Consider the following 19,232-nt stretch of genomic DNA (forward strand, 5'->3'; position numbering starts at 1 on the left):
ATAGTAATAGATAAGGATTGCTGTGTGCATGTCCTTGCCACGAAGTACAGAAAAAAGCTTAGAAAAGTCCTTTTATCAAAGTTCAGTTCAATGTGAAAAAAAACATGAAAAAGTGCAAAATATGTACAGTTCCTGGCAGTTCTCACATGAGAGTTTTCTGACTACAGAACGTAAAAGTTTACATTTGTGTAATGAAAGTACAGTGGATTTTACTTCATTGTTAATATACAAGTTTCTGCTTCAAAGTGCTTACTTTATTTAAAAAAGAAAAGATCAAGAAGGTTGCAGGAATTTTCTTTTACAGCAAATCCATGCTATGTGTCCCATCTCCTCTTTCTCTTCCTGTAGGGTAGCATGGCGCAGCAGCCTCATTGAGAAGGCCTGGCTTCCCGAAACCTCACCTACAGCAGCACTCTTGGGGTCCCATTGGGGGTTGCTCCTTTTCCCTTCTCCAGCCGACTTTGAACTTTTCGAGATTTCACTACTTTCATTCTCACTTCAAAAACTTCATGGATGGCCTTCCGAAAGCAATGAAAATTATAGTCAATAAGCCCTGGAGAAAAGAACAAAAAAAATTTGTAAATGCCTCATAGCAATCAATAATCTCCATCTTTTCATGTCAGCTATAGCCAAGACAGGGCCTTCGTGTCAGGGCCACGGATTTCTCCAGAGTCTGTAGATGAGCTTCAGGAACTGCAGGCAAAGTCTTGGGAAGGTTGACTTTTCCTGAGGCCAGGTTCCAGAGTGCATACTACATTTTCAAAGGTATCTATAACCTAAAAGATTTAAAGAACCAATGAAATACACATATTTTATCTTTCAGAATTAAAAGCTTCTTACACTTAAGATAAATCTGTAATGAAAAATTTTCTCCCTAAAAGGCATTATTAAATTGACTCTGAGTAGAGGCAGAGCCTGGCATTGTGGTGGGTGCTTGTAGTCCCAGTTACTCAGGAGGCTGAGGTAGGAGGTTCACTTAAGCCCAAGTCAATCAATCAATCAATCTGAATATCTACTATAGTTAAACCATTCTCGTAAGACCTAGAGGAAGCAAAGTCCCTAGTGGTGACAGACAGCTCTTCTCAACTCCAAGCTCAGGAACTCAACAACCAATAACACTCTCAGCTTTTCAATATTAAGTAAGATTTAAATGGAGAAATAGTAGGAGAATCTTCTGTATTTTCAGAAGTAAATCAGTGGGGCTTGGCACCCATAACACAGTGGTTACAGCACCAGCCACATATGCCAAAAGTGGTGGATTGGAACCTGGCCTAGGCCAGCTGACCAACAATGACAACTGCTCCAAAAATAGAAATAAATCAGTGGCACAAAAATATGATGGAACAAAAGATAATCCAAAGTCTTGCAGAGTACATCTCCCATCGTTGTAATTAATGTGTGAAAGTCTTTTTTTTTTTTCTGGCCGGGGCTGGGTTTAGAACCCGCTACCTGTGGCATATGGGGCTGGCGCCCTACCCACTTGACCACAGGTGCCACCCAATGTGTGAAAGTCTTGAGAGCAACATTATGTTTACACTAATTAGGATAAGGTGGTTGGTTCTATTTACTATCTTTAACCTTATTAAAATAACTAGCCCAACAATTATTTCCATCTGTCAGGTGATACTTCCACAGCCCACCCCTCCAAAGAAAGAACTGGGATTCCCACCAAGGATGAAATTCAACTGCAAAAGGGAGTGTGGGAGGGGAGAGCACCTCAGCTTGAAGGAGCAGGAATGCCTCTGAGCGGCACCCTCTGCTGCTTCTGCAGAGACAGTGAACCACAAGTGCAGTGAAACCAGGAGAAAAAGACCAACGTGGCAATCAGGTGGAAAAGTATAATCATAAGACACAAAGAAGAAACAAATAAATGATCTCACTTAGTGGGGATCTGAATATGACATGTAAGAACAACCTCAAAATTCTTTGCTTATATGCGGAGCAAACTGCCTTAGGAAGAAAATATAAAGAAACTGGCTCAGTGAGAAGAATACAATCAAATACTTGGGAAATTTCAGAGATATCCTGTTAATAGTTATTGACAAATCTTAACTCACTTATATCTTTGTGCATTTCAAAATGTAAAATTTTACTGTGTTTGGGTTTTAAAAGTAAAAAAAGCAAAAGTTCACAACTGAGGTCTTTAAAGGAAAGAAGCATTCCTAAGTGTTTGCTGTTTCAACCCTTTCATTAAAGGCAGTTGAGAATACAAGAATAGCGACATGAAGAAAATAAACACTATTTTTATCCACAGTTAATACGGTCCCACATTCTTCTCTGGTTTAGAGGTCTCAATCCTAGCTGCACATTAAAAAACACCCACATTACTTTTTAAAAATTAACAAACTCCAGGTCCATCTCCTATGAATTCTGTTCTAATTGTTGGGGTGAGGGGGCATAGCTATCTTATTTATTTATCTGAGACAGTCTCATTTTGTCACCCTTGGTAGAGTGCCGTAGCATCACAGCTCACAGCAACCTCAAACTGTTGGGCTCAAGCGATTCTCTTGCCTCAGCCTCCCCAGTAGCTGGGACTACAGGTACCTGCCACAATGCCCAGCTATTTATAGAGACGGGGATCTCACTCTGGCTCAGGCTGGTCTCGAACCTGTGAGCTCAAGCAATCCACCTGCCTTGGCCTCCCAGAGTGCTAGGATTATAGGCGTTAGCCACCTCATTTCTATTTATTTATTTATTCCGAGACAGAGTTTTACTCTGTTGCCCAGGCAATTTTTTTGTCTTTTTAAAATAGAGATGGGTTTGGGGCCCGTAGTAGGGCACCAACCACCTACGCCAAGGCTGGCGGGTTCAAACGCAGCCCAGGACTGCTAAACAACAATGACAACTGCAACCAAGAGAATCGCCTAAGCCCAAGAGTTGGAGGTTGCTGTGAGCTGTGATGCCATAGCACTCTACCAAGGGTAACAAAGTGAGACTCTGTCTCAAAAAAATATTGAGAAACAATGTAAGTGTCTAAAATAAAAGAATCAGGGCGGCGCCTATGGCTCAAGGAGTAGGGCGCCGGTCCCATATGCCGGAGGTGGTGGGTTCAAACCCAGCCCCGGCCAAAAAAATAAAAAATAAAATAAAAGAATCAAAAACAATTTTTAAAATGATGTGGTTAAAATGACTTAGTGAGCTGGAAAGATACCTGTAATAATTTAAGTGAAGGTTATAAAGTAGTATTTATCATACAATTTCATTGTTCTTTTAAAAAATATGTACACATGTATACCTACAGGATAAAGGCCAGGAAGTTATACAGGAAGTATTAAAAGTGGTCCTCTGAGTGAAGTTTATCAATAATTATTATTTTGGCTGGACACCTGTAGCTCAGCGGCTAGGGCGCTGGCCACATACACCAGGGCTGGCGGGTTCAAATCCAGCCCAGGCCTGCCAAACAACAATGACAACTACAAGAAAAAAATAGCCGGGTGTTGTGGTGAGCACCTATAGTCCCAGCCACTTGGGAGGCTGAGGCAAGAGAATTGCTTAAGCCCAAGAGTTTGATGTTGCTGTGAGCCTCGACAGCACAGCACTCTACCAAGGGCAGCACAGCCAGACTCTGTCTCAAAAAATAAATAAATAGGTGTGGCGCCTGTAGCTCACTGGATAGAGTGCTGGCCACATACACTGGAGCTGGTAGGTTTGAACCCAGTCCGGGCCTGCCAAGCAACAGTGACAACTACAACCAAAAAATAGCGGGGCATTGTGGCAGGTGCCTGTAGTCCCAGCTACTTAGAAGGCTGAGGCAAGAGAACTGAGTAAGCCCAAGAGTTTAAGGTTGCTGTGAGCTGTGACGCCATAGCACTCTACTAACGGTGTTATAGTGAAACTCTGTCTCAAAAAATAATAATAATAATTAATTAATTAATAATTATTTTGTGCTTAGGTTTCTAAATTAATCTGTTAATTTTGTGATAAAAATCTAAATTATGGGCAATGAATTAGGAAAATCTTGTTATATACGTAAGTGAAAACAACAGGGTATAAAATTAAACAGGCAATATGACCCCAATTTTATTAGAAGGAAGAAAACAGGGATAAAGAAAAGGAAGGAAAGGGAGAGGGAAGAAAAAAAACCTCAGACATTTAACATCAATTTAGCTACAGACGGTGAGATAAGCGGTCTTATTTTGTTCTTCATACTTTCCTAAATTTTCAGAGCAATTTTATGTTGAACATGTATTAGAGAAAAAGGCTATTTCAGTGAATGTTACTACTGCCACTTTGTTGGAATTGTTTTCACCCAACACATGAGTAAACTATACCCTAGTTACTCACAAAAATCTCTAACCACAGCACATGCTAATTTAGACTTGGGGAGGGAGAGAGAATGAGGTTAAATGCTTGTATTTCAAAATAAAAACTGAATTTGGTCCTAAAAAAATACTTGGTGATGTTACTGAGCATATCCATGTCTTCCCTTTTCAGAGTCAGGAGACCATCCCTGTGTTTTAAGACTCCAAGAGTAGAAGGCTGAATAGGCATCCAGCACCATCTAGCTTTAACATGGTATAAAGCTGTCCCCTTCTTTACATGAAAACAAATGGTCACCTAAGACCTTTCAGGGACAGGGCCTCAGCCTTCCACACAGTAGGAGAGGGCAGCACAGCCCCTGCCAACATCCTGGACATAGGAGTTAAGACCCCCGGGGAGCATGACCTGGTCCTGCTGTCCCCACACCTCAGTCACAGCCGCACCGCCAGGAGGCAGGCTGGCCACAGACCCGGAAGCCACATGGCTGCGCAGGGGCTCACCCACCTCTAGCCTACCTGGGGCTGCCAGCCAGGGGACTGCACTATAGGCTGCAATTCAAGGGGACATGGCACTGCCCACGCACATTCAACAAACAAGAAATGCAGTATCAGTCTGGATTGAAATGCCTCTTTTAAATCACACCAAAATATTACCTTTTCTTTCAAAGCTTTCCTCTCTGACAAAGCAAACGAGAGCCAGGAACTTTGTCACCTCTTTTAAATAAAGAACTGTTGTATTATTCAGCTTTATTATGGCTGTTGATTCCTTGTCATAAGGGGTTCCTGCTCCATCTTCTTTGAGACTAAATGGGGACAGAAACCAAAATGTATTTGACCATTGAGAAAGAACTCCATATTGTAAGCCAGTGATAGTGACCAGCTTTGACACACACAAAAATGATAACCATAGGAAGTCGTTTACACTTGCAATGACTTTCAGCAAAAGACCTCAGAAACAGTCACAAGAACAGACACAGTCCATGACAGTCACGTGGTGAGTGTCTGCTGCAGCCACTTTGCAGGGACCTGAGGAAGGAAGGAGAGGGTAGAAATGAGCGCTTCCCCTTCCTGGGTCTTCCTCTCAAGACAGCACAGCCAGCTGTCAAAAGCCTAGCCACAAAAGACCAAGAAAGCTGGAGAACTGTTGCAAATTAAAGGAGTCTAAGGAGTCATGATCGCCACATGCTGGAGTGGACCCTGGATCGGGGAAACACTGCTATAAAAGATAGAAGTGGGATGTTGGTTAAAATCTGGATGTAGTCTAAGATGATAATGTAGCCATGCTACATTTGCTTAATTTGATAATTGAATTGTGGTTCTATAAAAGAATGTCCTTGTTCGTAACAGATATACGTTCAAGTAATTAGGATCAAAGCATCATGTTGTCTAAACTTACACTCAAATGGGTCACTAAAAAAGAGACAAGCAAAATGTATTAGAAAAAGAGATACAGCAAATATGGCAAGTTGCTAAAACAGGGATCCCAGGGAAGGATAGGTAGGCGTTCACTGTATCACTCTTAAACATTTTCTGTGCATTTGAAATTTTTTCAAAATAGGCAGTTAATATATTGGTCTACTTAAGGAAAGTGTGGTCTGTAAACACAAATGACTTGGGTTTGAATCCCAGCTCTGCTATTTACTACCAAAGTTGGACAAGCTGAGTAACTTGAGTCTCAGTTTCCTAATGAAGATTTAATGAAATAATGCATATATAGTGCTAAGCATAATGTGGAGAACATCAAATGTACAACAAATGATAATTGCTATTATTATTACGATTATAGCTTTACTGATCAAAACTGGACCTTTTGAAGACACTGTTGTAATAAGAGTTACAAATCCTTTCCTTGTAGGCAAAAAAAATACTTCCCTATACATTTTCCGCTTATCCATATATAAACTATACATAAGTTTTCTGATAAATTTTACTCCTTAAATTATGAAAAACTGACCAGAAACTTAATTGGAATTGTGCTAAACTTCATTATTTTCACATGCGTTAGCATTCATTAAACATTTACCTTAGTTCTTATCATGCATTCCCCACTGTTTGCCTAAGAACCTCTAAGCTAAGTACTGAGGAAGCTGAGGCTGGGGGAAATAAGATAACTGGGGCAAAGCTGATGACAGGGGTAGAGAAAATCGCAAATCGAGATCTAATTTTGAAGTTAATGCTTTAATTTTATATACACACAAGGGGGTAGGGCGACAAGCCACATGTCATAAAAAGTCTAAATTATAGGGTTTTTTAAGGGAAGTGAAGGTTTTTAGTTTTGAGAGTATTCTGAACTGCCATCTCTACCATACATATGGCCACTTAAAAGTAAAGTGTGGAAGTTGCTTTTCTTAAAAAAAGCATTCAACTTTCTATAACCTGCCAAAACATTAAAAAAAAAAAATCTTTCAAGTATTGGATCCAAATGTTAAAGATGATTTCACAAGATTCTTAACTTCCATTGTACTATTTTTAGCTACTGTTTTTTTGCTTATAAGTAATGCTCCCGAAACAATAAACTGAAACATTTGAATTTTTTTTACCCGATAAAGAAAACTGCCTTTAAAATTTCCAATTAGGCTAAGTGGCTCAAGCCTGAAATACTAGCACTCTGGGAGGCTGAGGCAGACGGATCCTTTGAGTTCAGGAGTTCAAGATCAGCATGAGCAAGAGCCAGACCCCATCTCTACTAAAAATAGAAAAACCAGCCAGGTGTTGTGGTAGGCACCTATCATCCCAGGTACTTGGGAGGCTGAAGCAGGAGGATCATTTAAGCCCAGGAGTTAGAGGTTGCTGTGAGCTATGATGCCATTGCCCTCTACTCAGGGCACAGTGAGATTTTTTCTCAAAAAAAAAAATTAAATAAATAAAATTTCCAATTAAAGGTATGTAGTCATTAAACACTATGACTATGTAGTCATTAAACACTATTAATAGCACAAAATAACAGGAAAACTTTTAGGAGATAATTAATGTTGGACAAAAAATACACTGTATATATAAAGTAATTTCTTATCCTAAAAAATTACACATAGAAGTAAGAATAAAATATATAAAAAATGTTAATAGGGCAGTGCCTGTGGCTCAGTGAGTAGGGTGTTGGCCCCACATACCAAGGGTGGCTGGTTTAAACCCGGCCCCCGCCAAACTGCAACCAAAAAATAGCCGGGCATTGTGGCGGGCGCCTGTAGTCCCAGCTACCTGGGAGGCTGAGGCAAGAGAATCGCCTAAGCCTAGGAACTGGAGGTTGCTGTGAGCTGTGTGACGCCACAGCACTCTACCGAGGGCAATAAAGTAAGACTTGTCTCTACAAAAAAATAAAATGTTTGGGCGGCGCCTGTGGCTCAAGGAGTAGGGTGGCGGTCCCATGTGCCGAAGGTGGCGGGTTCAAACCTAGCCCCAGCCAAAAAAAAAAATGTTAATAGTAACTGTCTGTATCTACATGGCAAGAAAATGGGCTATTTTAATTTTATTCTTTTACTTTTATGTATGTTCTACGATGAACATGTATTCTTTTCATAACCAGAAAAATCTAAACAAACAAATAAGAAAAATAAAAGTAAGTCCCCACAAAAAGAAAAAAATGTTCAACTTCTCAAGTTTTCATCTGCAAATGTGAAAACACAAGAGGGAATGTATTTCACAGCATGTGTAGGGTGTACTTGTAGGCCTGCTAGGGAGGAGTCAGAACCTCAGCCAAGAGATCCCTGAGGCATCAGGTCACCTGCTTTGCACTGGTCTCCACTGGACAGCTAGAAAAGCAAGGCAGGGCAGCAAGACCTCTGGTTACCAGCCAACTCCAGCTGCAGTGACTCAGAGGGCCCCAGGCTCCACTCACAGCCCTGCCTGCCTCCTGCCAACTCTCCAGCAAACAAGCTGGAGAAACTCCAGAGCCCACAAACCATTTGTGACCCATACTGGTTCTTACTGACTCCTGAGGGTTCTTGGGAACACTGTACTCCACATGGAAAAACAATGTGATGGCAAAGCCCAGCTTCCTCCTCCCACTCTCTTCTCCCCATGTTTGTTTTAGCAGGGTAAAAGGAACTCTGAATAACATCATTTACATGAACAACTTACCACTTACATCTAATTACCATATGGCACAATAATGATCATGCTTATCGTTAAATATGCACCAGATTAACTGTGTTGCTGATTGTACTTGATTACCTCAGCATCTAGATTGTAATCAGCATACATTCAGCTCCCATGACTAGTTCAAGGTTATCCACTTACAGTTTCAAAATAATAGAATACTGCAGGGCAGTCATCTTGGGCAATAAGGTCTGTTTCTGAAGCTGGACAGCAGTGTTTAATAATAACAACTTACTGGGCGGCACCTGTGGCTCAGTGAGAGGGGCGCCGGCCCCATATGCCGAGGGTGGCGGGTTCAAACCCAGCCCAGGCCAATCTGCAACCAAAAAATAGCCGGGCGTTGTGGCGGGCGCCTGTAGTCCCAGCTACTCGGGAGGCTGAGGCAAGAGAATTGCTTAAGCCCAAAAGTTAAGAGGTTGCTGTGAGCCATGTGACGCCACGGCACTCTACCCGAGGGCAGTACAGTGAGACTCTGTCTCTACAAAAAAAAAAATTAAAAAAAAAAAAAAATAATAATAATAACAACTTTCTAAAATAAATTATGGCAACTACATTTATCCAGGGCCTACCAGGTTAAGGCACATTATGAGCCTTATGAATTTCATGCTCACTAAAATCCTATGAGGGTTTCCCTATTTTGTAATGGAAGGGACTTTGGGGGTGTGTGTGTATGTAACAGAGTTAACAGAGAGAATCTGAACTGAGTGGGAAAAGGATTTTTAGACAGGAGAAAGAAATGATGAGATGGAGACTCTCACAGAGCCACGTGAGGCAAGCCACAGAGAGTAGAGAGGAGGATGAACAAAAAAGCTTTGCCTCACCAATGACTGGGCAAGGACACAAGAACCAGTATGAACAGACAGCAACACCTTGACAGCTTTTTTTTTCTTTTTTTTGCAGTTTTTAGCCAGGGCCAGGCTTGAACCCACCACCCCTGGTATATGGGGCTGGTGCCCTACTCCTTGAACCACAGGTGTCACCCTACACCTTGACATCTTAATCAAACAAAGAACTAGCTCACACCCATTCACTCCTTGCAACACCTGTTCAGCAAATTTGTAATCATGTAGAATTGTCTGACAATATAATCAATTCTCCCCACTCCTTGTTTATCACATAGTATTTTAAGTAAATAGGAAGTACTGTTTTCTAAAAATGTAAAACTATTATGACAAATAATGATAATTAGCATGTAATGTCGCTTGCTTAGTTTTATTATACTCCATTACCCATGAGACAATCAAAAATTTCTTTCCTGTAACAAAGAAGAAAATAGAAATGTTGTTAGTATAGATATTCATTTAGAGTTCAATAACTATTAGTCTCTTCCAAGTGTATCAAACATCAAGCTATGTTGATAGACTTTTTAGCAAAGCCTCAGGAATCAGTCAGACCTGGGTTCTAATTCTAGACTGAACCCCTCTGAACCTTGGTTTCCCCATCTGTGAGGTGACTGCAGTTCAGCTGACCCTTGAACAACATGGGTCTGAACTGCCCAGGTTGTTCCCTGAGACACAGATTTCCTTCTGCCTCTGCCACTTCTGAGGCGGCCAAGCTCCTCTTCCTTGGCCTTCTCAGTGTGAAGATGACAAAGATAAAGACCTTATGACAAACCATTTCCACTTAATAGGAAATTTATTTTGTCTTCCTTATGATTTTCTTAATAACACTTCCTTTACTCTAGCTTACTTTAAGAATACAGTACATAACACATATATTAATAACATATAAAATATGTATTGATCAACAGTTCATGCTATCAGTAAGGCTTCCAGGCATCAGTAAGCTATTAGTAGTTACACTGGGGGAGGGGTAAGAGTTATATGTAGCTTTTCAGCTGCATAGAGGGTCGACACCCCTGACCCCTACTTTGTTCAAGAGTCAAATGTAGTTCCTGCCTCATGGAAGAGTTGAGAATTAAATTACTATGATGCAGGCATAAGACTATTAGCACAATGCCAGGCATTTGCTCAGTAATTGTTATTAGCATTGAATGCTAAATGGTATATTTATTTGTGGATCTCAGTGATTTAAAAAGTCAGATAAGTAAATGCAAAATGTCTCAAAAATTATGAAATAAAGGATGGTTGACTGTGGTCATTAAGAATGTTTTATGGGGGCTCAGCACCTGTGGCTCAAGCGGCTAAGGTGCTAGCCACATACACCTGAGCTGGCGGGTTCGAATCCAGCCTGGGCCCGCCAAACAACAATGACGGCTGCAACCAAAAAATGGCGGGCATTGTGGCAGGCGCCTGTAGTCCTAGCTACTTGAGAGGCAGAGGCAGGAGAATCGCTTGAGCCCAGGAGTTGGAGGTTGCTGTGAGCTGTGATGCCACAGCACCCTGCCCAGGGTGACAGCTTGAGGCTCTGTCTCAAAAAAAAAAAAAAGGAATGTTTTATGGGGCTTGGTGCCCATAGCACAGTGGTTAGGGTGCCAGTCACATACACCAAGGCTGGCAGGTTCAAAACCGGCCCAGACCAGCTAAAACAACAATGACAACTGCAACAAAAAGTAGCGGGGCATTGTGGTGGGTGCCTATAGTCCCAGCTACTTGGGAGGCTGAGGCAAAAGAATTGCTTAAGCCCAAGAGCTAGAGGTTGCTGTGAGCTGTGGCCCAAGAGCTAGAGGTTGCTGTGAGCTGTGACACCGTGGCACTCTACAGAAGGCAACAAAAGGAGATTTGTCTCAAAAAAAAAAGAAAGAAAAGACTGTTTTATGGCTGGGCACAGTAGCCGATGCCTGCAAACCCCAGCACTTTGGGAAGCCAAGGTGGGAAGACTGCTTGAGGCCAGGAATTTAAGACCAGCTCAGGGAACGTAGCAAGGCCCTGTCTATACAAAAAAATAATAATAAAATAGTTAGCTAGTGAAGTGGTGCATGCCTGTAGTCCCAGCTACTCAGGATGCTGAAGTTAGGACGATCACTTGGGCTCAGGAGGTCAATGTTGCAATGAGGTATGTTAGCGCCACTGTACTCCAGCCTGGGCAACAGAGCAAGATTCTGTCTCAAAAAAAAAAAAAAGTATGTTTTACTTACCCATAAATACAGGAGATGTCAATAACTACATCTATCATGTCACAGCAGAGCTCATAGGTTTGCATGTCCACTGGGGTACTATCAGTCGCAATATAAATTTTACTGACCACATCAAACAGAAATGCCTTTTCAATTCCAGAATTCTGAAATAAAAAAGTTGCCTTAAAGCAACAGCTGATTTCAGACCATTTTATGATTACATAAAATTACATGCTACCCTCTACATAAAATACAAATGAACAAAAATTAACAGAAATTTAACTTGCCACATTTTATTAGGATTTAAACTTCTTTATAATGGACTTACATAAGAAATGAAACATAGAATTATCACGAGTTATTTATTTTAGGTAGGCACATTGGGAATATTTTCTAACTCTTGGAGATACACCTGCAATTAGGAAAAGACCAAGTAAAAACACTAATTTTACTGCCTATAAATGAAAAAAAAATGTTTGAAAATCTAAACAAACTCATTCAAAATTGTACAGTGAAAGAATAAATTTGAAAACAACTAATAGGTCCACCTGGATTCAACTCAGGCCAGCCTGGAATTGGTGGTTTGTAGGACTCAGCACATCATTAACAAAGTGTTAAACATATAAAAAGCTACTCAAGGCCAGCCTGAAGTTTCTACTAAAAATTAAAAAAATTAGCTCAGTGTGTTGGCAGATACCTATTGTCCCAACCTCTTAGAAGGCTGAGGCAAGAAAGATCACTCGAGCCCAGGAATTTGAGGTTGCTGTGAGCTATGACCATGACACTGTTGTACTCTAGTCTGGGTGACAGAGTGAGAGTCTGTCTCAGGAAAAAAAAAAAAAAAAACCTATTCAACAGTGTATATCTTACCACTAAAACCAAGTTTCATGCTCCCTACCACTGGTAAGGCCCTGTTAATATTGAATGATTACCTATAAGTTGAATAAACACCCCAATTATAACAATGAAGTTCTGGAATCCATTCAGGGAATTAAATTTTAAAGGATCTGGCTCGGTGCCTGTAGCTCAAGCAGCTAGGGCACCAGCCACATACACTGGAGGTGGCAGGTTTGAACCAACCCTGGGCCTGCCAAACAGCAATGACAACTACAGCCAAAAAATAGCCAGGCATTGTGGCAGGTGCCTGTAGTCCCAGCTACTTGGGAGGCTGAGACAGAAGAATCGCTTAAGCCCATAGAGTTTGAGGTTGCTGTGAGCTGTGACACCTTGGCACTCGACGCAGGGCGACATAGTAAGACACTGTCTCAAAAAAAAAAAAAAATGTTAAAGGATCTAACACAATCCTAGGAGTAGTGTGCACGTGTGATCCCAGCTACTTGGGAGGCTGGGGCAGGAGGATTGCTTGAGCCCAGGAGTTGTTGTCCAGGCCAAATTTAAACTCCTGGGCTCAAGCAATCCTCCTGCCCCAGCCTCCACATAAGATACCCCAATCTCAAAAATAAATAAATGATTGGGCAGCACCTGTGGCTCAAAGGAATAGGGTGCTGGCCCCATATGCCAGAGGTGGTGGGTTCAAACCCAGCCCCGGCCAAAAAAAAAAAAAAAAAAAACTGCAAAAAAAAATAATAATAAATAAATAAATACATACATGATTAAAACAATATGCAGGAGTAATCTTCAAAAGTAATACTTAAATAACCTTGAAGTGCTATGGGGGGCAGCGCCTGTGGCTCAAAGGAGTAGGGCACCAGCCCCAAATGCTGGAGGTGGTGGGTTCAAACCCAGCCCTGGCCAAAAACTGCAAAAAAAAAAAAAAAGTGCTATGGGAACAAGCAAAAATAAGATCTTTTTCACTGTTTTTTTTTTTTATTATTATTGAATCATAGCTGTGTACATTAATGCGATCATGGGCACCATACACTGGTTTTATAGACCGTTTGGCACATTTTCATCACACCGGTTAACATAGCCTTCCTGGCATTCTTTTTCACTGTTATTATGCTACTTTCAAATTTTACAAATAACTCAAACAGAAGCATATTATTTACTTACTGAGATAAAGATGTTTAGCAAATTCTCCAGAGTTGGGAGTTGTGGAATCAGTTTCTGAACCACTTTGCTAAAAGCTTCAAATATTGAATGATCATATATGCTTGTTAGATAAAAGCTGAAAGAAGAAACAGGACCAGTAATCTGCCTTCTGTACCTGCAGTTCTAACACACATACCTCAGCCCCTCAGAATAACAGTGACCTCAATACACAAGGGCAGTCTTAATGAGCTACTCCTCCAGCTTTCCACAAAGCCAGAACGGGACTGGACCTCTTCTCACCCGCTGCCCAGCAGGCTCAGCAGGGCAGCAGTAGGCGGCATCCACACCAGCCTCTTGACAGTCTACCCAAGAACCCCCATGGGTCATCTGCACACAGCCTCTTAGGGTATCTGATCAGTTTATATTATTGATATTGAGGCATCTGATTTTTTTTCATTTCCCAATTTGAAAAATGAATGATGCATGTACTACCTCACAAAAAATGATGGCAAAGTTGTTTTTCTTTGTATTTCTTTGGATTGTTTTATGACTACTCCTTTACATATAGGTAATAACATATTTGCCAAGGATGGTAAACTTCGGCATCAACTGACTTCCTGAATTATACTTATGCGTTTTATGTTATGTATTTTTCATATGGGAGAGAACCTTGGCATTAAACCCCTGCTTTCACTGAAGATTAGAATGAACACTTGCACAGCTTATTTTCCCCAAATCCTATCCTAGTGTCTACCGCATAAACTGAGTAAACAAGGCAAATTAGTGCCCACGCCAAGACAACTGTGTTGACTCTGGAACCCACGCCTGCTTTTTTTCCCCATCCTTGACTGGGACCTCCAAGGGGTTCTCTTCTCACCTGAGGTGAATTTTTTCTAATCCAGCGTCAGCAAGGTCATCGTTTGCCCTCTGGTGAATATCTCTTTGGGTTTCAATTTTGTGGTCATCTGATAAACCATCGACTTTATGAATAAACACCTCAAAGTTGATGTCGGTGTTCACCTTGTAGGCCCTGGTCACAGTGAGGTGCAGCCTGGCCAGGGCTTCCATGTAATCGTCCTAGGACCAAAGGCAACGCCATGAGAGGAGACTTCTTTGCTTTCAGAACCTTCTGAACACATGTTTGCTCTGGAACCACATGACTGTAACTCCCCAAAATATTCTGTAAAGTCTCCCCAAAAAGGAGCTGGCTTCTTAGGATTCAAGTTTGAAAACTTAAGTTTTGTTAACAGAAGAAAAAGAAAGGCTTAAAAAAACTGACTCAGGCAGTTATGATTCTGGCTGATGAAAGTCAAAAAGATCAGAGTTGCAGTTTCAGGAAAGGAAAATGACTCCCCACCATGTTAAGACCTCTCTGGAATACTATGTTTCCCAGCTTCTTGGTCTCTCATGAACTGTGGTGACCAATTAGAGTTGGAGACATGATACATGTTACAGGGAGGATGGGGAAGGAGCAGGGGAACAGTTTTAAGAACCACTGAGCCAGAGCACAAGTGAGCAAACCACGGCCCGCAGGCCCGCTGCCTGTTCTCCCGAAGTCACGTTGGGGCACAGCCGTGCTCATTCGCTTTTCCGCTACCATGGTAGAGTTGAGTAGTTCTCCGAGGAAACTCCTCAGTTCTGCACAATTCTGCAAAGCCTAAGATATTTACCATCTGGCCCTTTACAAAAAACATTTGCTGACCTCTAGTGTAGAGTATTTGCCCCAGACAATATGCTGCTTTTTTTCTTTCTCTCTTTTTTTTTTTTTGCAATTTTCGGCCGGGGCTGGGTTTGAACCCACCACCTCTGGCATATGGGACCAGTGTCATACTCCTTTGAGCCACAGGCACCGCCCCATGCTACTTTTTTTCATTTTTTTTAGAAACAGGGTGTCACTATGTTACTCAACCTGGTTTTGAACTACCAGCCTTACTCAAGTGGTCCTCTCACACTGGCCTCCCAAAGAGCTGAGATTACAAGCATGAGACACTGTGCCAGTCCACAAAACTGTTTTTTTCCCTTTCCCACACTTATATAATAACGTAACGAGCACCTGTGCATCCATTCTCTACTTAAGAAATAAAACACTGACACCAAAGCCCTATGTATGTATCCCATCCTCCCAGCCCAGCGCCCCCTCCAGAGGCAGCCCCTATCCTGACTCTAGTGTTTATTCTCACTCATTCCTTCATGCATCACTGCATACATTATATCCCAAACAGCACACGGAATTCACTTAACACTGCTTAAAAATTTAGAGACACCAATTTGTATGCATAGATAGTCTTCCTCTTTTACTCGCCATGACGTCAGCAAGATTCTCCCGTGCTGAATGCTACATGGTGCATGACTCTAGCGAGTTCATTTCTTTTAATGGCTCCATACAATTTCATTTGATGGATGGTCTATAATTCATCATGTTTGCTTGTCGGCAGGCACTCTGAATGTTTCCAAGTATGTGCAGGTGTGGTGCTATGTGAACACTCTCACATGCACATGGCCCACCCAAAGCCATCCTGTCAGGGTCCAGGCACAGGATGTACATGGCCGGATAGCACGTCCTGGCGCTTGGTGCTCCAGACTTAACAGCACTTTGGTGCTGTCAGATCTAGATCATTGCCAATCTGAAGGGTGTGAATAGGCCTTGTTTTTACAGCAAAAAAGGGAAAGCAATGTATAGGACAGAATTTAAAGAACTTTTCATTCTCACTCGTAAGTCTGAACCTGAAAAATACAGAAAGCCAATTTAACTGGGTTTTAATGTTTCCCAGCATTCTTCTGTTCTCCAAACTAAATTAATAAAAATGTCTCTCTAGTCTCTAGATAAGTCAAAATAATTAGAAAACAATGAAGAGAGAAAAATAAAAAATGGAGTCCTTATCCTTTATACTCAAGAGTTATTTAAAACAAAAGGCAAATATTGGACACTGAGTCAGCAGATTAAGAATTAAATAAAAAGTAGTTATTATCATACATTTCCACATATGTGAAATATAAGAAAGTGACAAAAGCACATTAGTGGTTGCCAAGGGTTAGGTGTTTGGGACACACTGCCTGAGAAAGGGTACAGAGAAACTTGAGGACAATGGAAATATTCTATACCTTGAATGAGAGGCAGCTATAAGGCGCATACACATGTCAAACCCACTGAACTGTGCACTTAGAATGAGTGCATGTTGCTGCATGAAAGTTAAACCTTGGAGAAGTGTTATTGCTGACGTGTTCAAGCAAAGAAAGAAGTCAAGGGAATAAGCAAAACCACCCAATGTCAAGAGAGCATCACATGTCAAAAGACTAGAAAGTACTGCTCTACCCTCCCTGCCAAGCATACAGAACTGTCTGATTAACAAATAAGTGATAGGGCGGCGCCTGTGGCTCAGTGAGTAGGGCGCCGGCCCCATATGCCGAGGGTGGCGGGTTCAAACCCAGCCCCGGCCAAACTGCAACAAAAAAATAGCCGGGCGTTGTGGCGGGCGCCTGTAGTCCCAGCTGCTCGGGAGGCTGAGGCAAGAGAATCGCATAAGCCCAAGAGTTGGAGGTTGCTGTGAGCCGTGTGACGCCACGGCACTCTACCGAGGGCGGTACAGTGAGACTCTGTCTCTACAAAAAAAAAAAAACCAAAAAAAAAACAAGTAAGTGATAAAGCAGCACATAGCTAACAGGGCTAAAACTGACATGAAAAAGAAGAAAATACTTGGGTGAGTAGAACACAGGGACTGTAGATGATTTTTTCCACTGTTTATTATTATCTTCTAGGACAAATAAAAGTAAAAGAGAAACATATGGCTTAGTTTCCACTCCAGAATTAGACCTAGGAATTACAGGCATGTGAAACACTCTTTTGGATCCTATGCACTGTAGGTGGGAATGAGAGGGTACTGGGGCATCACACACTCATGTGACAGACATCATGCTTGCTTTTAATCTTCTTTATTTCACAACATTCTGTGAGGATGCTTTTTTTCTTTGGGGATGTATTTATCTGGTAAATACAGATTGTGAGGAATTCACAAGCAAAAAAAGGTGTCAGACCAAAAGAGCACTGCTTAGAAATAAAAGGACCAGGTGTGGTGGCTCATGTCCATGATCCTACACTTCGGGAGACCCAAGGCAAAAGGGTCACTTGGGGTCAGGAGTTCAAGACTAGCCTGAACAACATAGCGAGACCTCCATCTCTACGAAAGATAGAAAAATTAGCTCGGCTTGGTGGTGTGCGACTATATTCCCAGCTACATGGGAGGATCACTTGAGCCTAGGAGTTTGAGGCTGCAGTGAGCCATGATCCCATCACTACTCTAGACCAGGCAACAAAATGTGACCTTGTTTTAAAAAGAAAAAGGAGAGATACAGAAGAAAGGAAAGGAAAGGAAAGGACACTCAAGTGCTGCTGATACACCTCCCTAATGTGTGATTTTCCTTTCAAATGTTTGAAACCATATCATAAAGATTCCTGCAACCACAAGTTTTACAGTCTGTTTCCAACAGAAAAGTATATTAGGCTCTGAAACTGCTTATTTAATTATTCCTTAGTAAATAAAAGCACTCAACAATCTTTTTCTTGTTTTTAAGAGTATAACTTAAAACAAAAACCCACAACAAACCCAAGAACTGGGCATGATGGCAGGTCTCTGTAGTCTGGCTACTCAGGAGGCTGAGGCAGAAGGATCACTTGAGGCCAAGCATGTTGAGGCTACAGTACGCTATGATCGCCCCTACGAATACTTACTGTAATCCAGTCTGGGCAACACAGTGAGACCCTACTATAAATACACAAACAAACAAACTAAAATAAAAAAACACATTTACCAACCCAAATTGAAGGTCTGCCTTCCCTGTTCAGGTACAATTAAAACCAAATTATAATTTCAATATAAACATAGGCAAGCATACCCATTTTAGCTGCATTATACCTACATTACAAATATCTAAGATAGATCTGTATTGAAAATTTGAGTTCCAGAAATACAAATTGCTTTGCAAGCACAACATGGTATTTAAGTATTTATAAACCATTGTCTTGAAATGACAGTCACCTGGTTGGAAATCTACCCAGCATAAGTAGAACTACTACTACTGCAACCTGCTTCAACAACTATAGAACGTGGGGACTGCATGAATCCGGGAGAAAAGTGGAGCTTAGAATACACAGACGAACAGGATATCGCTGGAAACCCCCCCACCCCCAGCAGCAATATGCACACACCCCATCTATTCCCCTCAGGTTCCAAGCTCCCTAATTTATACTTCTGTCAGCTCTGAGACAGGAAGGCAGCGGACACTGCCAAGACCACAGAGGGGCCAGAAAACAGGTCAGTGTAAGTGGTACAGCCAGGAAAGCAGGTCTGACAGCAGAGGTCCCGGACATGGGGCGGGGTCTCAGCACGCCCAGCACGCGCCTTTCTCAGGGTGCCGTCACGTGGGGCGGGGGTCTCGATAGGCCCGGCACACGCCTTTCTCAGGGTCCCATCACGTGGGGCAGGGGTCTCAGCACGCATGGCACACATGTGTCTGAGTGGGCCGTGGAATGTCAGTGAAGTGCTGTTCATTGACCATTGAATTTCAAGTCTCCTCCCTCACCCCTACCAAAAAAACAAAGGAAAGAACCCCTCTAACCAGAGGCTGTCCTCACACAATCACGTAAAAGTAAACAGTGTAGCTACCTGGAACTGAAAGGCCTGGTTGGAAACTTCATTATTATATTAAACAGGTGCCTAATTCCATGAAAGAATTTAAGATCTCTCAGGCAGGAGCAGATTTCTCAGAGAACAGTTTTCCAAACATGGGCTCAGAACTATTATAAACAGTCTTCATAACCCTTCCTATCTGACACCTCTGGTGCTCCTAGAAGGGCAGGGTGTGCTCAGCTGGGA

General features: G+C 41.9%; 1 protein-coding gene across 1 annotated transcript in view; it reads right to left on the minus strand.

Moving 5' to 3' along the window:
* Positions 1–236: 236 nt before the first annotated feature.
* The window catches only part of RRAGD (Ras related GTP binding D), a 40,364-nt gene continuing 21,368 nt past the window's right edge, over positions 237–19,232 (minus strand). The window contains exons 3-7 of the mRNA XM_053592262.1: positions 14,240–14,439; positions 13,384–13,498; positions 11,392–11,534; positions 4,914–5,062; positions 237–553 (exon numbers count right to left, since the gene is read on the minus strand). Of these exons, the coding sequence (XP_053448237.1) occupies positions 402–553; positions 4,914–5,062; positions 11,392–11,534; positions 13,384–13,498; positions 14,240–14,439 (759 nt within the window). The 3' untranslated portion in view covers positions 237–401. The remainder of the gene's footprint in view (positions 554–4,913; positions 5,063–11,391; positions 11,535–13,383; positions 13,499–14,239; positions 14,440–19,232) is intronic.

The sequence above is a fragment of the Nycticebus coucang genome, chromosome 5 (assembly GCF_027406575.1).
Source record: "Nycticebus coucang isolate mNycCou1 chromosome 5, mNycCou1.pri, whole genome shotgun sequence".
Classification (NCBI taxonomy): Eukaryota; Metazoa; Chordata; class Mammalia; order Primates; family Lorisidae; genus Nycticebus; species Nycticebus coucang.